Source organism: Tubulanus polymorphus, chromosome 6 (assembly GCF_964204645.1).
Source record: "Tubulanus polymorphus chromosome 6, tnTubPoly1.2, whole genome shotgun sequence".
Classification (NCBI taxonomy): domain Eukaryota; kingdom Metazoa; phylum Nemertea; class Palaeonemertea; order Tubulaniformes; family Tubulanidae; genus Tubulanus; species Tubulanus polymorphus.
This window is the reverse complement of record NC_134030.1, coordinates 11866795-11888777: the sequence shown is the minus strand read 5'-3', so window position 1 is coordinate 11888777 and position 21983 is coordinate 11866795. Positions and strand designations below refer to the sequence as shown.

Sequence of the window (21983 nt, the reverse complement as noted above, 5' to 3'; positions counted from 1 at the left end):
GACATGCTCTGTAATGTTGGTTAGTTTCAAGGTCATTGGTTGTTTTATATGATCACCAGGGGTCGTTGAATATTGAAATTGCTAGATTGTGAGCATTGTATCCCTTGACCCCTAGTTTGTTTGACGATTACAGGACTGTGAAGGAGGCATTTTACCTCAAAAATGAAAATAAGATTAGACCTCTCTCGTCTCCGTAAAAAAGTAAGGAAATCATTCTTATTTTTAGATTTCTCATTTTAAAAAGTTGATAAAAATGAAGACTAGGAATAAACTTTGACTGGCGTCAGATACATGCAGTTCACATAGTGAAATTTGCGTGACAATTAATCAGAGTGACCGCAATCTGCAATGCACTAACAACTTGCTCGACACTAAGTAGCACCCACAAACGCGAGTCAGAATCCAGGAAGAAAGACACTCTAAATATTTGGATGGATATATGAAAGCTGTGGGTACTGGAGTGTGTAATGGGTAGTGTAGTGTGATCGGTGTGCATTTGTGGCCAGCACACAGATCACATTGTTCATTGGGGTTTGGTCCAGGACTCACGAGATTTTCAACAACACGGAAGTAACGTGTAATAAATGATGACTTGAATTGCATGACTACCTACCACCCCTCATTATTGTTGGAAAACTAAATGTTCGGCACTGACTAAAAATTAGTAATAACATTTTAGAAATGGCCAGAATTTTAACTTAGGTTCTATCTCATTTTTATTTTACAATTGCGATTGGTATAATTTTTTTTAAAACGGCCGTTAAGGCTTCATGTTTCGTCTGCAATTCACTGCAAATAGTTACGCAACTACGCACATTTCAGTGTTTTTGGCTGCTGTACACTCAATCGGCACCGTTCGTGACTAGCTTCACTGCGGAATTATCACTAATTAACATCGCCATATCACATCATCAACTTATATTGTGCCTTAAAACCCTAACAGCCGAAATAGTTGAAATGCACACACGATTTCTATCATTGAAAATTGAGAGAGTGGCCATGTGTTTGCTGCTTCGCGTAAATCCCGCACGGTGGCGCACCCGCGCAGAGTGGGGCCGATACGAAACATTAATTCAGTGAATTAGACTATCCAATTAACTATCACTCAGTACATACAGTAGTGATGATTTCGGAAGGGTTGTATAGACATTAAAGCTAAGCTCAGGTCGACTTACGACCCGATCATCTCGTATAAACGGCCAGCGATTTTTTCATCGGAAACCTTTTCGACATAGGTTTACTTACATCCGCGGTGGATTGATCACAGACCCATCGTAAGACGAATCGCAAGGATAGAACAAGTTCTATTTCTACGACCCTATCAGATCGTCGAAGCCAATCAGCGACGAGTCATTCCTTCGTCACATTAGACTCGGTGATCAAGTCGTAGTCGACCTGTGCTCTTAAGGCTGGCTTTATGTCGACAAGCAACTCGACGCCATCCGACTCAACTGAGAGCAACCTATGGGCAGCCATCCCCGCCAAACAGACGCTAACGTCATCACGTGAAGGATAAACCCATAACGTGAAGGTGTGATTGCATAATACAAGACGCGACGTAAAAGAAATTACTCCACATTTCGGTTCGTTTATGTTTTTCACTACCAGTATTGGGGCAGCAAGCGCTAAACGGTCAAGATCTGATACTTGCTATTTCTACACACCACCTATACCTAAAAACCAAATATATAGATGGCGTTTGATTTAACTGTACACAGACAGAAGGATACGATATTATCAAAATACATGTATTACATATGTTTTATTCGAAACGAATTTCCTTAGTATCAAGATGGCGTTATGAAAGCCATCCTCATTTCAAGATTTCCAATCGATTAGAATTTAACGTTTACTCATTAAATCATGACAGCAATTTGTAAAACGTATTTTCATTTTATGTAATCAATGATATTATTGAATGACTCATTTGAAGATTTTAGCTGGACGAACGAAGTGACCTAACGGGAATTTATGCTCGGGGCTGATCTATTAAATAGTACTGAATACATGTAGCTACGCCATTCTTACATCTAAAAACAAACCAGGAAGCCAATGTAAGCTGGAATGGATGGGATGGGAGTCATTAGACCAAAAATATTTAGTTTGAGCGACGCTTCTTACAGCCACATTCTGGACTCTCGGGGGGGGGGGCGATTCAATTGGACACCACGCGGATGCCTCAACAAAGTAACAAAAAAATGTTCCCCGTATCGGAAAAATGAAAATATCGATGCGCTATAGCGCTCAAATCGACGTGAAAAGCACATTTCGACGCGAAAACGCCGTTCAGCGCAAGAAAAGCCGTTTTCTTATCAAGTTTTCTCCGTAACGGAAAAATGAAAATGTCGATGCGCAAAAGTGCTCGAATTGACGGGAAAAGCACATATTTCGACCCGAAAACGTCGTTCATCGCGCGAAAAGACGTTTTCTCATCTACTTTGTAGGCATTGTCGACGAGTAAAATCGGTCGACAATCGGGATTGCAGACATTGTCGACGAGTTAGAATCGGACGACAATCGGGGTTGTAGACATTGTCGACGAGTAAAATCGGTCGACAATCGGGGTTGTAGACATTGTCGACGAGTAGAATCGGCCGACATTTAGGATTGATAGATCTCTACTTTTACCTGTTCTGGAGTTGAGCCACACGTCCCTATGGCGTAATGTCGTAAGATTCAATCAGTCCAATATTGGCGGATTAATTCCAAATACCAGTCCAATGTGATAAGTCTCTGCTGGAACTATTTAATGCTATAGTGGACTTGAGCCAGAAGGTCGATATTCAGTAAATTCATCGTACGTATGATCCCAGAATTACGAGATTATTAGAAAGGGATTACGAGACTTATGTTTTTAACATGTCATAATCGTTTAAATTGATGGCCACCATTTAACCATGGACTCCACAACGTTTTAGAGTCCATGATTTCACCGAACACAAAATCGTCGCTAGGCTGGACGGACTGCATACGACAATTCCGCAACTGCGCCGTTCATACTTCAATAGCGGGAAAAATCGGATCCTAAAAACAAGCTTAAAAGAATGCTCCCGCCAAATATTGTACAAACAAGATTGGGATTATAATGTCAAATTATCCCCATGAAAAATGTGATGAAATTAAAAATGTCATTAAGGATTTCTTGTCACAAATCTCAATGTTCAGTGAAATGGCGGTGCGCAGTCGGAGACCCCTTTGGCGCGTAATCTCAAACTCTAGCGGTTACAGGTCAGTCGTCAGGAAAGATATTTAAAATATTTCAACGCAGGCTAAAATTACAAATAACGCTCTTTAACCTCAGCAGAGGTGGGAAATCTAGCTTAAACCACTTTCAAAATCTATAAAAATCGCAAATTTTTTTGACGCGCGGTTAAAAATATGCGGTCCTTGGTTTCACTGCATTCAAAAATTCCAAGAATCGCCAGCATATATCTGCATTTCATTTCCTTTAAAATGGTGTATTGATTAAGTTCATCGAGCAAAGGAATGCAGAGTTATTTGATATTCAATCTTAACTTATGTTTTAAAAATGAATGCAAATTATCGCAACAATGGGGACCTCGAGGGACCGCCACAAAACGGCGCCTAGAAACTGGACACTTCTTTAATAAAGATTATGATTTTATGTTGTGTTAATTTTGTCAAAGTTGTGAAAGTTGTACTTTGACAATAAAGTTTATATATATTTATATCGCTCATAGTCTCGTTTGTTGACTATGGCATTTATAATTGCCCAATTAGACCACCGTGTGATGATTAAACAGTCAATATGAATGGTATGTTACTATGTACGCATATGGGATGATACACAATTCCGGAGACGTGAGTGGCGCAATGAACACGTACACGGCTGTCTTGGTGGTATTTTTAGCTGTATCGCTTTTATCGTGTGCGGTATGTATATAATATCACATTTTAATAAACAAGATGTGTTCATTACTTAACATTTCTAGGTGAGTTAATGCATGCTAATGCCATATCGCAGTATCATAAATAACTCTGAAGTGCAAAAGTTCTACATACAAAGACAAACGGATATCTACGAGAATTTGTTTTGGCGAGGTCATTTCAAACCGGCGAACAACCTCTACGACATCACCGTATCAAAGTCCATAGTGAGACTCCACAACCCCTTCCTTGATCGACAAATTAGTTCCCGTCGACATCCAGTATCGCTATTGAGTATTTCAACTAGTTTGATCACATAGAAGTGCATAACTACATGGATCGAAGTACTACTAGAACTTTGAATTCATCATTGATCCTCTGGAAGGGGTGCTATTAATTGCAATTAGCAGAAGAAATCTAGATATCTGTTTAGTTGGAATTTGATTCGGCTGGTGTGCGAAAATATTTTTCATCGTGATAATTACCATACCCACATAATGTGCTGCACAAATTAATTTCTTTGCTGATAAAGGTCATCTTTATAATATATGCGGGACCTATCAACCGAATTATGCATATGCAATCAAATGTCTCCATACCACCAACAATTTTGGCGGTGGAGTATATGTCGGTATTTTGGAGAGATCTTTAATTAGTTCCATACCAAAGATGCTCCGTCGAGCCTTATCGAGCAGTTAGTGTTCCCTGGGTTCTAGGGCGGGTTTATGGCAAATTCTGTAACTTACAGAAACACGAGCACAGCAAGCTACACGTCAGTCTTTGAAAAGAAATACATTGCAGAAATTATTAGTTTAAAAGAAGACAAACTTGAAGTTTGGCAGTGGCTTGAAGCGGGTGTTTTTTGAGCAAAAAAGTTCAATTGACCAAAATCAATGTCGATGATAGAACAGGTTGAAAGGATGATGAATGTTATTGGTGGTACGTATCAGAGGAATCACATCAAAACCAAATAGGTTGGAACGACATATCACCACAGCACCGGAAATGGCCAGATACAGAAAAGAAATAGACATGATATCAGTCAGAAATATGAGTGCTCGTACGAGGAATAAGCACCATAGAGTTTCACAGGGCTTGAAATATAAGTCAATTTGGTTAAAAAATAAAATAATTTCATACTAGGAAATATGTTTTTGAGTGAGTCAAATGAATAACACAATATCATCACGAAGTTATGAGTACCAGAAGAAATCGAAGAAAGTAATTTGTCGTGTGTAGAAGTTAAGTTAAGTTAAGTTAAGTTTATTTACTCCACAATTATACAATTGCACAGAGCACAAAATTAATTTACAATAGACATTGCAACATTTAACATTAGAAATGTATTAAACATTTGCGTATATACAACGCCAATTTTTTAAGAGTTTGGCAATTTGAGTTAAACAAATCATACAACTTTACGTTATTGGGGAATCTCCAATAACGCTCCGGGATATATCTAGCTCTGGATTCCTGGAAGTACGGGCAGACGAGTAAAAAGTGATATTCAGAGAATGGAAAGCACAAAAAGTTACTAGTTATAGTTACATTTGTCATGTTGCCGGATGTTTGTGAGCCCTGGAGTTGGTGAATTCGGATACCCTTATTGCATTGGTCGTTGCATATTGAGAAAATAGGTCATTAAAGGAAGAAGTAAGAAAGAAGATGAAACGTTGTATATATTTACGTTTTTATAAGTTGGTTTAAATATGAATAACATGCAAATCAATGAATGAATTTTAAGCAGACACTATAGAATCAGGCAGAGTCTCGAATGCCCCCAGCCTAAACATCACCGTCACACGTGAAGTTACAGGTTCTGAGGTGAATACGTTGGATATAGATACGTGGCCGCAATTATGAATAATGTTAGACAAAATGTGTACGAAATTTTAAAAAAAGCCAACAATTGCAGCCCTATAGGCTTTCTTTCCCCTTGGTGGTCATGATTTGAGTCGCATCGACCCAATTCTAAATAGGGTTCTGCCCCTATTCTGCCCTATTTGTGTACCAAGTTAGAAAACAATCGATTGACAATTGCGACCTCTAGGCTGTTAACGTCGTTTTTCATGTCAGCCCCGGGGAGCTATAATTTGAATCGTGCCAATATTAGATAGGGCTATGCCCCAAGCGATGCTCAAATTGTGTGTACCAACTTGTCACCTTTTCATTTTGACCTTCTGATGGCAATAATTTGCTTGAATCGGATCTCCCGATTTTGAATGGCGTTCTGCTCTAAGTGATGCACTACTTGGGTACCGAGCTTGAAAAAATCGTTCTACAATAGCGGCCTCTAGGCTGATAACGTTCCTTGCGCGGGTATGGTTAACCCTAGATGTGGGTAAATCTATATGCCCCTTTCCGCTGAACCGGGGGAATAAAATGTTAGGCTGGGGTTGTTTTTAGACCGCGGCTGTTGGTTTCCATATTTCGTGTGTGCTTCGGTCTCATGTGTGTTTTGGTCTCCAGCCCCGGCACGAACCTTTGCCCGATTAGCCTGAGTGCACAGGTACATGCGTAGCTGTACGAAAATATGCGTTGCTAACATTGCCTGCTGTACAATCGCTGACACAACCTTCATGGATAACTCGTCGTTAATGTATTGTGGCTGATTCGGGCCTCAAAACTTTTGGTTTTCTCGCGAGAGAAAACAAAACATTTTTGTTTTCTCGCGCGAGAATTCAAAAAGTTTGGTTTTCTCGCGCGAGAATTCAAATCTTTTGGTTTTCTAGCGCGAGAAAACAAACCATTATAATTCAAAAAGTTTGGTTTCCTCAGGCCAATGTGAAAAATTTTTATCGTTGCTTTAGTCTTACTGAAAATTTTTTTAGTATGGCCCGAATCAGCCACCATATTAATGGGATAGCCCCAATCGAAATAAAACGTGATTTCTGATTGGCTAATAATGACATCAGCTGATCTGCGCGTGTACCTGCGGGGAATAAGAACATTCACCTATGGTCTTTAAAGAAAAGTCCGACGGCTCTTGACCAAAACGCTCTAAGTCCACTTTAACCAACTCCAGAGCCAAATACCATAAACAAATGTATCAACAAAATACATGCAACGGTATATTCCAAGACCCACACTCAATGAAGTTTCAAACGAAACCCTAATATCACTAACTCTTTCAAAGCTATCCAAAGAGTACTATTTTCTTTTTCTTAAACTGCAAATACTGATCATTCTCTATCTTATGTATTTGTTCCGCTCTCGTTTACTGCCAAAGTAAACCACGTTACGTTTTACTGAAACATCAGGAAAAGCCCGCTTAAGTGGTCTGGCAAACACACGACGTTTGACCTAAACGTCAAGCCCCAACTCGCTCAATTTGCTGCTCAAGTAAACGCTACTCAGGATACAAGGGGGATCCAGCGGTGGATCCTTTTTTTATCATTCATATTATGTCCGTTTGTGTAGGCCTAAATGGTACCTCTCTTGATGTTTTACACAGCCAATCGGGTTGATAACTCGCTGAACACCCTCTCGACAGGCTCTCGCCAAGATCAATACCATGATTATACAATGATTATTTCGTATTGAAAATGAAATAATCATTGTATAATCATGGAAAAATGAGTATTGCCGGCAATGAGAAAGAACCGGAAATTAGTAATCCGAATCTGGAAGCTCCGAATAAAGTGATAGCTTCATGCAGGTCAATGAATAAATTGGATATATGTATCAATAGATATGAAATAATTGACCTTAAGATTGTATCTACTTAGACTGCATTCAAAAGGAGGGGGATTTTTACCTACTTTGAAGAATTGGGGATTTTTACCCAGGGGATTATTGCGGAACGCGAAGTGAGAAGGCCTTAAGCTGACGGTGACTGTTTATATGTGTTTTCAGATACAAAGCCATCGTGTCGATGAGTTAATTGATGAAGATGAGTATAATGAAGAAACTGATGATGGGGAGTATGAGGATTATATTGATTACGATGAAGATTATGATGAAGATTATGAATATATTGACGAAACTGACATTGACGAGGTGATCGAGTCGGAGCAATCAATCGACGAAATTATCGTCAATGCTGCAAATTCAAGTAAATAAATTTGATAAATGACCATTCCTTTGAAAAATCACCAAAAAATTAGTTTTAAATCCCAAGGCCGAGTATTTCATCATGAGCCAGATAAAACTGATCCAATTAGCTTTGACAGCGTTTGTTGATAAGTATAGACTTCTTTTCATTTGACTTCCTTCAATTTCGACTTATTACGTCGAGTTTCGACTTATTATGTCGAAATTCGACAAAATAAGTCGAAATTGTGAAAAAATTATCTCGTATGTCATTTAGGGGCTTCCGTACCTAGGGTCTTTCGTAGTTAAAGGATTCAAATCGAACGACTTTCTTAAGACATCAAAAAAGAAACAGCTTGGGCGAAAACAAAGTTTACACCAGTGAACTCAAATAGTCTCCCTATATCTCTGGGCCCGATTTTATATACTGATATCAACTGAACCCTAGGGTCAGCCGAATTATAAATGAAGAGTTATCCCCCGGTTTAAATTGATTACCAGTGTATAAAACTGGCCCCTGGTGTTTAGGTTTCCGTGATATCTGATACACATATGACTTGAAAGACAAATGAGATATTTTCTATTACATGTCAATTGTTTAAAGGCACTGCAATGGACTTCATAGAAGATGAAAACACTGTTCTCGTAGAATACGATATATTGTATGATAAAGAAGAATGGAATAATATCGAAAATTTGTAAGTAGTGGATTATGCCCGCTACCAGTTTTGAACATTTTGGAAGATCTCTTCTGCGAATAGGGTGGACGCCCCTGCGAAATAACAGGCTGAATCTTCGAGACTGCTATCTTCAGCTCGAGAACACTAACAGGCGTATTTCATTCTGAAAATTTTTGTAAGCTCATAATACATGGCTATAAGTGTAAATCAAGCATAATCTTAATTTGCACATGGAATGTGTCGGGTATTCTGGTTCGCATTCAAAGTAATAATCCCTATATGGATGTTGCTGCTATTTGTAGACTCTAAGCCATGGTTTATTCTCAGAATACCCTTCACGATCATGAAGATTAAAGGTAGAAGCTCAGGCTCGTAGCGTGTGTGGGATGGGATTACGGGAACCACTAAAAATCCGATAAAGGTCCTCATATGAAAAATTAATTTTTTTTCCTTATGACATTGTGGCCCTATCATTAATATTCACTGTAGCTTGTACATTGTGATTTATTCTAATACGTCGTTTGTTTTGAAGTGGAAAGCTGTATGGTGAACAGAGAAGACGTTTGTTGAGGCAAAAACGCAAGGCCATTCATAATAAAAGATGGCCTGGCGCTGAAGTCCCGTACCTGATTTCAAATATATTTGGTACGTGTACGGTATATCATGTAAAACGTATGCGATGGTTTTTACCGAATTTTGATGATGTTACATCGCATTGTAGCGCAAGACGATGTAACGTTTAGGCCTAATTCTTGAAGTAACTCTCGTTCTTTTTAATCGAGGGTAAGCTGGATGATTAGAGTAAGGTACGGGTTCATGGTTAGTTTTATGGGTGAAGGTACGGTTTGGTAATTACCATAAGTATTAGAGTGGGGATTGGAAACATTCGAAGATCTCGATGCCTCAGTGGGCAGAGCACTACGATATCGAGTGCGTAGAGTCCGAAACTTCGCGATCACGGTATTAAATTTCCTTAAAGCTGGATAACTGACGCCATCGACATTCTCAAACATTGAATTTTCGTATTTCCGACTACAAAATATTTAAACTATTCTGTGCATGCGAAGGTACATTGTTAACAGGGTAATCGAAGTACACATACGTGATCTAAAGAATTCAAGGCTCTGTCAAACCCGTGAAAATTAGGATTGGATTCGAACACTATGCCTCAGAGGGTAGACTGATGTCTTCGTATAGGTTAGATGATAATCTCACAATTAATCGTTATAATAATGATTATATGAGATTTCTAAATTAAGTATAAACATGTCGTAATAAACATGTTAGACAGTCACTCAAACAGTAATCATTTCCCAAAGCTTAGCCTATGTTATTTTTCCATTAAACACGTTTCTACATTAAAAGACCCCGAAGACATAGTTGAAACAAGGAAGGCTATGAATGAATGGATGAAACACACTTGCATCCGCTTCCGAGAATCTAGAGATTCCGACGTAAATCGCATCATCATACAAAATGGTGGTGCATGTTCCTCGAAGGTTGGCATGTCTGGTGGTGACCAGGGGGTTAATCTAGCAAAAAAATGCAGAAAGGTATGTAAATATGTTGCGTTATACGAAGTTTCTTTCTACTATGACCTTATAGATTCACTGTTTATGGAAGTAACTTTATGGCATGAATATGACGGATTGAAGACGTCAACATTTGGCAACGCAATTATATCAATTGATATTCATGTCTATTATAATTTCGGTCTTGATTTCTTTCCAAATTCAATACGAGAAAACACGTGATATTCGAGCACGTTTCCCCGAAAGATAAGGGATATCGTTGATCGGATTTAATCAAAAGCAAAATAAAAAACATTGCGTGGCCCATAGTACAGGCTGTGAATTCGGTATACGGAAATAATGTCGCGGGAAAAAGTCCCAATTCGTTTAGTGGCAAAAATGTCCCAGCCATAATTCTTTTATAAATTCATTATACAGTTTGAAGTAAATCAGCTGATACTGATTAAACTGATCTTACTGACTAGATTTACATTTTGTTTTTCTAGAAGGGAGTTATAATGCATGAATTAGGCCATGCATTAGGTTGGCATCACGAGCACACTAGACCAGATAGAGACGAACACATTGAAGTTAAACTGGAAAATATTGCACCATCATTAATTAAACTTAATTTCCAACGTTATGACTGGAACGCAGTAAAGGATTACAGTGTTGGATATGACTATATGAGCGTCATGCACTATGGAGAACGGGTAGCTAGCATTTTTAGTCTGCTAAAAATGAACTAATGTACAAATGTCTTGCGGCCATGTGCTTTTTCGTATACCATATTAGTTGGCAAATGCAAGACGTGATTTACATGATAGATCCTCGACGTTTGTAAATTATGTGATTGAACATATGGATTACATCACGTGGACCTATAGTATGATTATGTTATAACCAATGAAAATTGTGAAATTATATCTCGTTTACTAACAATTTTCATAGTACTGCAGCGATATAATCATCGTGATGAGAATGGTTCATAGTTTGATATTCCTTTTTTGACAAGATACCGTCAATTCCTCGCATAATCTTGAATTAAATTTTTCAGGCATTTTCCACTAATGGTCAGAAGACAATAATAGCTAAACAATCTCAATACCAAGAAAAGATGGGCCAACGGAAGGGATTTAGTTTCAATGATGTAAAACTAGCAAACCTGATGTATAACTGTCATGGTATGCTATTAGAAATATATGGATTTATTGTTTATTCATTGCATGATATCTTATCCTTACCTTATTTCTCAAAACAAGGTCACTGTGGTGACAAGAAATGCCCAGAAAATGGATTTATTGACAAAAACTGTGTTTGCCAATGTCCCGGGCGTCCAACGAAGGTTTGTGGCACTACTGACAAAGACGGTTCCACAGGTAGTGTAGGAGGAACAACTAAACCTACGCAAGGTCCAAAGGGTAAGGAATCTTTAGTTATTCAGCACATGTCTCTCTGTCAATTAAATATTCATACATAATAATAATTCATAAATGAAACATACAATGTAGCTTTAATAGCCATCAAATAGAAAATGATATTCACCTTATGGATGAATATCTCATGGTATTCTTGATATCCATATGGAATGACGTTACACATGGCAATACCCAGTTTTCATCGATCTGGCATGTGCATTGGCATTTTATTCTTTCGAAAGGTCGGTTAACTAATTAACGTGGATACCATGATACGTTTCGATCTCAGACATTCAGAGGGTTTGTTGATGCAGCCGAATTAAATGAACATTGACCCTTCTCAAAACCAGAATTTATTTTTTCAATCAAAAATATATAAAAGACACGACGTTTCGATCTCACCCTAGAGATCATCGTCAGGTGTGAGATTAAGATTAAAAAGGGGGTATATATACAGAGGAGGACAGGTTAATTGAGAAAATTGGTGAGTGAGTAAATAATTAGTGTTTGGCAAGGCATGAAGTAATATACTTAGAAAGAAGGGAATTATGCGGAGAAAAGCCATTATTTAAATTGGTACTAATATCTGAGTGACGAATAATTAGGGCAGACTCAACTATGTGGCGTTTAGTGTGATTGCTGGAAGTATAAATAATTTCGGCTTTATCAAAATTAAAACGATGACCAGTGTTCCAAACGTGATTGGCTACGCCACTAGCCGGTTTTTGATTTATTATATCCTTTTTGTGTTCCGAAATTCGAGTTTTTAAATCACGACCAGTTTCTCCAAAGTAAATTTTATCACAGCCAAAACAAGGAATTTTGTAAACTCCGCAGTCCAAAGGTTTAGATTGATTGTTTTTAACCAAAGTCTTACTAATTTTGTTTTCATACGTGAAAATGATTTGTTTATCCAATAAAGGGAGAGAGTGACGAAAATTTTCCAAAACAGGTACATACGGAACTACAATGAACTCTGAAATGTGTTTTTTATTTTTCTGGAGGTTTAGAATTGAAGAAAGTACGTTTAGCCTTAGAAATAGCGATTTTCAAAATGTGATCAGGGTAAGCCAATTTTCTAAGAGAGTTGGATATATGTTCAAATTCAGCCGAAAGGAAGGTTTCATCGCAGATCCGTAGTGCACGGAGAAAGAGGCATTGAGCGAGACCAATTTTGATAGATTTAGCAGTAAACGAAAAGAAGTAAAGGTATGCCTCGGCGTTGATAGGTTTACGGTAGACTGAGAATATCAAATGAGAAAATTTATTATGAATTAGAACATCTAAAAACGGAATTTGGTCATTTTGTTCCCATTCAAAAGTGAATTTCAAAGATGGATATTGGGAGTTGATGAAGTCGATAAAAGAGGTAAGATCAAAATTATCAGAAACTAAGCACAGAATGTCATCAACATATCTAATCCAAAAGTTAGGTTTAGAGCCAGTGTACTTAGGGAGAATTTCGGATTCAAAGTGTTCAAGGAAAAGATTAGCCAAAATGGGCGATAATGGGTTACCCATAGCGAAACCGAAAATTTGTTCATAGAATTTGTCTTGGAATTGGAAATATAGATTGGTTGTACAGAGTTCCAAAAGTTCAAGTAAACATTCTACGGGAATTGGGAGATCAAGATTGGAGTCCGGGAGTTTTCTTCTTAAGAAATTGAGAGTTGGTTCCAATGGTTTATTTGTGAACAAGGAAACAGCGTCGAAAGATATAAATTTTTGTCCATTAGGTTTGAGATTTTTGAGTTTGTCTAAAAGATCCATATTGTGCCGAATGTGAGAATCAGAAAAAGTACCCAAAGCCGGAGAGAGTACTTTAGCCAGATATTTGGAGAGCCGATATGATGGAGAATTGATATTAGAAATGATCGGTCTTAAAGGTGAATTGGGTTTATGAATTTTGGGAAGACCATAAGCATAAGGAAGATTTGGAAGCCGAGAGTTAAATTTGGAGATAAAGTCCGAATGGTCAGGAAATTTCTTAGAGATGTTTTTTAAACCTAAATTAAAAGCTGATTGCATCTTTTTCAAAGGGTTGTTTTTGATGGATTTGTAGAAATTGGAATCACCGAAAACATTTTCAACACAATGAAAGCAAACATTTTAGAAACATTTCTCTAGGGTGAGATCGAAACATCGTGTCTTTTATATAATTTTGATTGAATAAATAAATTCTGGTTTTTAAATTCTTTTAATCTGTAAATAGTGGGATTTTATCTTATTATCCGTTCACCACGTTTGAGTGTGGTTATCGTTCTATTGACCCTTCTCCATTACACTTGTCATATCTATTCGTAGTGTGCAAAGATTATTCACGAAATTGTGCAAGATATGCAGCAATGGGTTACTGCAGTGGTAGTCATATCTCTTTCATGAAAAGGAGATGTAAAAAGACCTGCAAATTTTGCCCACGACCAACTTCCCGACCTTTAACCACGGAGGCGCCACGCACTACAAGACGACCTGCTATTATAACTACGAGACAACCAGGTATTGACGTTCATGTAAAATTCATTGGATTGAATAGTAAGGAACAACAATGATTGTATGACTTTGGCATTTTAGTTGTAAACAGATGTGAAAATGTCCATCCACAGTGCTCAAACTGGGCAAGCAAAGGCTTCTGTAATGGCAGGTATGCCATATACATGAAAAAATCATGCAAAAAATCGTGCAATCACTGTTCTGAAAGTGAGAGGTCAAAAGGTGAATATCACATAAGTACTTCACGGATGATTACATATATATTTTGTCGGATTAATTCACCTTTATTCAATGAATTATTCAGATTGTGTGGATGGTAACTATAACTGTGCAGCATGGGCAAAAAGGGGTGAATGTAAGAATAATCCAGCATATATGTTGTTTTACTGCCGCAAGTCTTGCAATGTCTGTAGAAAAACGCAGGTTGAAGTCATCCAAGGCAAAGGCCAAGGTAGGACAGATGCAATTCAGTGTCATTATCATTATTTCAAAATTGATTTTATATTCTTGGTCTTTGGCACTTCAGCGCTTAGGGTATAGCCACATCTGACTATTACGTTAACTTTTCGTCCATCATTTCATCCTTGATTAGAAGGAATCATGTTACTTTGAAAAGTCTTCAGCACCCTTTGGATGATACACAATCTAATGAATCTATTTGTCACATTGAATTGACACATCTGTCTGCAAGGGAAACATTTTAAATGAAATGAAATGCAGATATTTTCCGATGATTCTTGGATTTTTTTGAACGCAACGATTAAGAGCAGTGACGATGTGAAACCAAGGACCGCATATTCTAACCGCGCGTCAAAAAAATTGCGACTTTTATTAATTTTGAAATATCTTAGTGGTTATGAAAGCTAGATTTTCCACTTTTACTTAGGTTAAAGAGCGTTATTTGTAAGTTTAGCCTGCGTTGAAATATTTTAAATATCTTTCCTGACGACTGATCTGTAACCGCTAGAGTTTGAGATTACGTGCCAAAGGGGTCTCCGACAGCGCACCGCCATTTCACTGAACATTGAGATTTGTGACAAGAAATCTTTAATGACATTTGATTTTATCACATTTTTCATGGGGATATTTTGACATTATAATCCCAATCTTGTTTGTACAATATTTGGCGGGAGCATTCGTTTAAGGGATCCGGTTTTTTCTGCTATTGAAGTTTGAACGGCGCAGTTTTGGAATTGTCGTATGCAGTCCGTCCAGCCTAGCGTTGGTTTTGTGTTCGGTGAAATCATGGACTCTAAAACGTTGTGGAGTCCATGGTGAAATGTTGGCAATCAATTTAAACGCTCATGATATGTTACAAACATAAGTCTCTCTCGTAATCCCTCATTCTGGGATCGTACGATGAATTTATTGAATATCGACCTTCTTGTTGGAAAACATGACCAGAAAACCTTACTGATATCAAATTCCAATATCAATTTCAATTTCAATTTCAATTTATTCATCATAAATCCAAAGTATTAGATTGTGAATGAAGAAAACAACAATAACAACAAACAGACAAAAAACAAAAATGTGTGACACAAAGATGTGCACTAACAGAAAAATAATAAAAGGAGAGAGAAGTAATACAATGTCTAATATATATATATATATATATATATATATATATATATATATATATATATATATATATATATATATATATATATATATATATATATATATATATATATATATATATATATATACATATACATATATATACATATATATACATATATATACATATATATACATATATATATATATATATATATATATATATATATATATATATATATATATATATATATATACATATATACATACATACATACATACATACATACATACATACATACATACATACATACATACATACATACATACATACATACATACATACATACATACATACATACATACATACATACATACATACATACATACATACATACATACATACATACATACATACATACATACATACATACATACATACATACATACATACATACATACATACATACATACATACATACATACATACATACATACATACATACATACATACATACATACATACATACATACATACATACATACATACATACATACATACATACATACATACATACATACATACATACATACATATACAATATTATTTAAGTGATATTTACAAGCCCATGATATATGAATTTCGCAATATGTAAGAAGATTGGTTTATTGGGATTAGTAAAGGCCGAAAGAAAAGTGTCTAGGTTTAGATTTACAATATCATATTTAGTTCTTAAATTATCCTGCAGTTTACAATAAAAAAGAAAATGGGATTCATCGCCGACAGCGTTACAGTGAGGGCAAATACGATTTGGTTGAGCGATGCCGAGTCTCCTTCCTTTTACAATTATAAGGTAATGACATGACATTCGAAGTTTTGCTATTGCTGATTTTAGAGAGTGGTCTTTTAAGAATAATAAATATGGTTCTAGCTGAAATTTAGATTTCATAGGTCTATAAAAGTTATACCGGCTGTGAGTTGGATCATTGATCTCTGAATTCCAAAAAATAAGAAAACCCTGCTATCATGAATATCATGTATGTCCCCCATTTAATATTCTGTTTTAGAGGGTCAACATCCATTTTTGCAATATTCAACTAAGCCACATATTCAAAAACATATCAAAACCTTGATTTTGTGCTATAGTCTCCAACCATGAGCGGTACATTCTGTTCAAACGCAAAGATAGGCTCTCAACTAGGTCACCTTTGCAATCAGCTCAGAAAGTCCTTTCAAGAAATCCTTTAATTTCCGACGCTATAAAACTCGTACTCCTCAAAGCACTCAAAGTCTATTTTCAACCATATGAAAATAAAGATAACGATTAACCTTAAGAAGCAATATTGCTAACTACAAACCAGTATAAAATTGTATGTTTGCCATTTCCTTTCCCAAATCTCAATGTTCGGTGAAATGGCGGTGCGCAGTGTGGGAGACCCCTTTGGCGCGTTATCTCAAACTGTATCGATTACAGGTCAGCCGTCAGGAAAGATACTTTAAAAATTTCAACGCAGGCCAAAACTGCAAATAACGATCTTTAGCTTCAGTAATAATGGGACATATATCTTTAATAGATATTTCAAAATCTATAAAAAACGCAATTTTTTAGACGTACGGTTGAAATATGCGGTCCTTAGTTTCACGTCGTCACTGCTCTTAATTGTTGCGTTCAAAAAAATCCAAGAATCACTGGCAAATATCTGCATTTTTTTTCCTTTAAAATAGTGTATTAATTAAGTTCATCGACCATGGGACAGTAGAGCTATTTGATATTCAATCAAAACATTTTTTTAAATGAGCGCAAATTATCGCAACAATGGGACCTCGAGGGACCGCCACAAAATGGCGCCTAGAAACTGGAAACTTCTTTATTGAGATTGGAGTCTTGCTTCAACTCAGACAAATTAGAAATCGCGATGGAGATCCCGTAGCGTCCTGAAACTTGTCCAGATTTCATGCAACGTTAATCGTTTTTGATAAATTGAATTCTGTCAATCGGTCGCCTAAATTCTGAAAACGTCCGGTTTTTGCATGTTTTTTTTCGGGTTTTATAGATTTTGAGACGGCCCCCACCTGGATCGAATCACGTTGAAAAAATAGTTCTGCTAGTCTACTCACGCTCATGGTTGCATAGTTTTCTTTTGCAACATGATTATTTCATTTGTTCCTGATCTTGAATGAGTTGTATTATGATCATTTAAGCCTAAAGTAGACATTTTTCACAAATTTGGTTTTGTTTGATTGCGCATTAACACGACGCTACTTCACTATCTTCGAGTTATTCATTACCGAGAATATCAAGCAATATGTCGTGATATTGCTTAGTTTTCTAGTAAGTTATCCTCAATGAAGGAATTGAATGTTGATATGCCCAATAAGTTGTACTTACGAGCGCACGTGCTGAAATTTCCGATTTAAAAGTCATATTTCTCAGTTAAGGCTGAACTAAAATTCGAATCAATGCCATATTTTATCATTTGTGAATGTATTGCTTTATAGAATAACTTTTACACGATATTCGATTTATTGGCATGCGCCCTTTAAATCAGTTGCGGAGGGCGCGTTGAATAGTTGAATTGTATTTGGTGACATGATATGTTTTTTTGTGAGGACCAACTGTCCCTGGACCCCTAGCCCCTCTTGAGAAATTATATCGTGATGCTTGTTTTATCATATGAACGCACACTCATACTGCCAAATGCTGAGCGTAAGTATTGCAGCTATCAATGTATACCCCTTCTTGGCCGAAGACTGTCGTGGATCTGACGACATAGATTCCCCTTATGGGAAAATCTTAAGTTAATATCCGGGGTTAACTTTTTCGACATGGTGATAGAATGTCGAATCCTGAGCGTAAAAGTTTTTTGAACGTGTCGTCTATTGTCGAATGCGTGACATAGGGGGTCAGAATATACTCGGTAGCTTCATTAATGCTGCCTCCGCCAGACTTGCATGTAACTAATGAAGCATTAGTAACTTAATATTACCCCCATGTTCGCATAATCAGTCGATTGTCTAGTCTCTTCCTTGAAGCTGCATTCCTACTTTTCAGAATGGTCCCTATTCACATGAAAGACAAGTTTTGCGCCAAACCTTTATTTCTTATCTTTTATGTAGGCCTCTACATACACCAGTATTATATCAATTTTTTATTCATATTTCTTTAAAAAGGTGCATGTGATGACAAAGAACGGTTTTGCTCAGTGTGGGCACGTCGAGGAGAATGTCGGCGGAACCCAGCTTATATGATAATGAATTGTAAAAAATCGTGCAATTCGTGTGGACAAGGTAACAATGAAAATCATATAATGCATATAATATTATACATATTATATTATGGATATTATATGCATTATAATATGCATATCATATTATGCAATTATATACGTGTATTATATGTATATGTGGTTTTAATGTGAGGAAGCCCGTGATCTTTTCATCAAAGAATACCAGTGTATTATCGTCAAAACTATCATTGATCTTAGAGGCTGATTGCACGAGTGGTTTGGAAGTGATTTCAACTCAACGCTTCGTACTCGCGCGTAATGCACTGAACTATTGATTGCCCTCCCCAAAATACGATATTTCCAAAAAAAACTCGCAAACCTACCAGTGATAAGTTACCCTGTATATTATGAATTGGCTCCATAACTCAATCCAACAACAGCGCTGTTAATGCGATACTAGGTTCATGTAATTTTAGGTTTTGAATACAATGTATATGTCTTACTCGGGGATATAATCTAAGATTATGCAAACTGTTTATTGGTGAAAAATAGTTTTATTTAATCACTTGTTGCCTTTTCAAAGATGGACGAAAATGTTTTGAGTGTGAAAGATGCAAAAGCGTGCCGGAAAGTAGGCCTATGGGAAATACTCCATGCATCCCAATTTTCCAATACTTCTGTTGGAGGATGCCTAGATCAACCGCTATGGCCCCTATGATCAGTTTCAGAATTGCTATCCAAAGCAGTACTGGATACGCTCCTGATGGCATTTAGTGCTAGCAGACCCAGGTATGGCTATATACAGTGATTAATGAGCTTTGGGTCAAGAACATTTTACTTATCGTGCCCAGGGCCCAGTTGTACAGTCGTGACCTAAAGTCAAAAGTGGTCTCAAAGCGGGTCGTCAGTTAATAGATTGCCAAGACCTACGTAGACTTGCCATAAATCATTCGCATCTGTCCCTCGATCTCCATCCGAAAGACAGATTTCCAGCGTTTAAATCATAATTAATGTGATCGGATACAATATACGAACTTGAGAGGTATCTCGTAGCTGCACTCGCAGAAATTACGAGTTCAATAATACTAAGTTTGTTTTCTCAGTTCTTTCCGATCTTGAAAACTTATGAAAACGCCAAAGATGACTTATTTTCCTCCCGATTGCCTCCATTGCGATCACATCCAAAAACAAAAGAAATGTCGAAAAACGAGTGAAACTACGATGTGAAAAATAATGATTTGAATTCGCTCAAAAATAACTTTCTAAGAAATTAATCCAATTTACTTATATTCGTCGTTTATGTATACTGTAAAGTCGTCGATAGTTCGAAACACATTTGCGGTCGGAAATTTAAGTCATCTTTAAAACGTTTACTGCTAATTCACATTCCAAAAAGTATCGCATGGTAGTTTCTGCTAATGCCACGCCAAAAAGAAATCCGATTTCTCGGGCGGGGCAATCACCAAAATGGGTAGGTAGGGATATTTCTTTTTTACAAGAAAATTCGGGATTCTTCTGACAGTGGGTAGGCTGCCGTAAATCATTTTTTACAGGACCAGATTTCCAGTTAAAAATATGACTAGCAGGTAGAAGACCACGATGATAAAAGGAAGTAAAGGTTTTTGTACGATAAACTATAAAAAAAACTATTATTTTGAACATATTTCACATGTTAAAACTATTTACGAAAAGAAAGAAAAAACACCAACATTTTGAATAGGCATATGATATATGTAATACGGAATTCCTGGAATTTTACAATCTAAGGTCGCCATCAATGTCTGATTGACTAAGTTGTCTGGGCACAGATGTACCATTTCCAGAATCAAATTGTTAAATCCGATGTAATGAAATATTTTTATGATATCGATCTCAGTGCCAACATCACGATTTGATTAAACAGAAAAGAATATTTACTAGAATGGAGAGCTTTGTAGTCTGTCGGCTAGATATATATCTTTGAAATAAAATCATTTCATCCAGAATTTTTAAATAGTGTAGGTGAGCAATTTTGTTTTATTTCGAAAATAGTTATTTGAAATGAAAAAATATCGGGTCGAACGGGCTGGAGAAACGGGTTTTCTCTTGGTGTGACCTAAAGGTCCTTTATTCACGAAGCAATTGTATTTCATAAGTTACGAGTTTAGCCAACTGGAAGCTTTTGTTTCGATCATCTCGTGATTATTTGTCTTTTTGTAGCTTTAACTAATTTTTCATTATCTAGGAATAAACACTTATTCTCTTACATTCTACGTAATTCAATGTTCTATATTTTGAAGCTGCCTCGGCGCGGTGCATAGATTATCAGACGAACTGTGTCTACTGGAAAAACCGTGGTTTTTGTCGAGCCGGACGATACATTTCTTACATGACGACTAACTGCAGGGCATCGTGTAACTTGTGTGTCAAATCGGCACTATCACCAGTCAATCCTGATAAAATAACAGGTCAATTTAGAAAATAGTCATCCGATTCCTGTGGCCTATAGCCTAATTAAGCAAAAATCTGTAACCAACTGCTGACAATGAACCAAAGTAAGGCCTTTTCCGCTTTTTATTCTAGGCCGATGTAAGGACAAAAATAACTATTGCTCGTCTTGGGCAAGGAGAGGAGAATGTAGCAGAAATCCAACGTATATGAGTAAGAATTGTAGAGCATCGTGTCGATTATGCACCCGTGTTAACCAAGGAAGACAAGCGGCTCCTGCAACGACCCATCATTTGAGTAAGTAGATCATGCATTGCGGTCACCTCCGATAATGCGTGAATACACTGTTAATATGTGTAATCGGCTCATTCCGGAGAAGTATTCGTACGAATAGAACTTAAGTTAATTTTCTCCTCTTCTAATCAAAAATGAGAAGCAATAGCTAGATTTCCGTAACAAATTTTAGGAAATAATACTTGGAAATACAGTTAAATGCTTTCATTTTTAGATACCGCTAACAGGTGTTACGATATTCACCGGCAATGCAGTCAATACGTGTCTATGAGATATTGCTACGATTATCGTTACAGTGCATTCATGCGACTTAATTGTCGAAAATCATGTGGTTTCTGTAGATAGGAAAATAAATCAATCGTGATACATGTAGTCGGTCGTCCAACTTTTATCCTTGCGGTCTTTAAATTGGCTTTTCACATCGACATACGTTCAGTCGTACAAGTTGGGCCCAA

At 36.9% G+C, this 21983-nt stretch overlaps 1 protein-coding gene across 1 annotated transcript; it reads left to right on the top strand.

The window, feature by feature from the left end:
* The first annotated feature begins 3825 nt into the window (after positions 1 to 3825).
* Positions 3826 to 21983, top strand: LOC141907149 (uncharacterized). The gene is made up of 15 exons (XM_074796724.1): positions 3826 to 3894; positions 7744 to 7942; positions 8525 to 8618; positions 9133 to 9245; positions 9966 to 10153; positions 10618 to 10824; positions 11169 to 11295; positions 11374 to 11532; positions 13834 to 14025; positions 14101 to 14241; positions 14324 to 14470; positions 18752 to 18868; positions 21087 to 21254; positions 21370 to 21531; positions 21743 to 21983. Exons 1-15 carry the CDS (start codon positions 3835 to 3837, stop codon positions 21871 to 21873), a joined length of 2205 nt encoding a protein of 734 aa, XP_074652825.1. The 5' UTR covers positions 3826 to 3834; the 3' UTR covers positions 21874 to 21983.

Excerpts from the sequence above, each read along its gene's own strand:
- LOC141907149 (XM_074796724.1), top strand. The coding sequence starts at position 3,835 with ATGAACACGTACACGGCTGTCTTGGTGGTATTTTTAGCTGTATCGCTT. Across the intron at positions 11,296-11,373 it reads CCTGATGTATAACTGTCATG|GTCACTGTGGTGACAAGAAA; the intron begins GTATGCTATTAG and ends TCTCAAAACAAG. Across the intron at positions 21,532-21,742 it reads TGCAACGACCCATCATTTGA|ATACCGCTAACAGGTGTTAC; the intron begins GTAAGTAGATCA and ends TTTCATTTTTAG.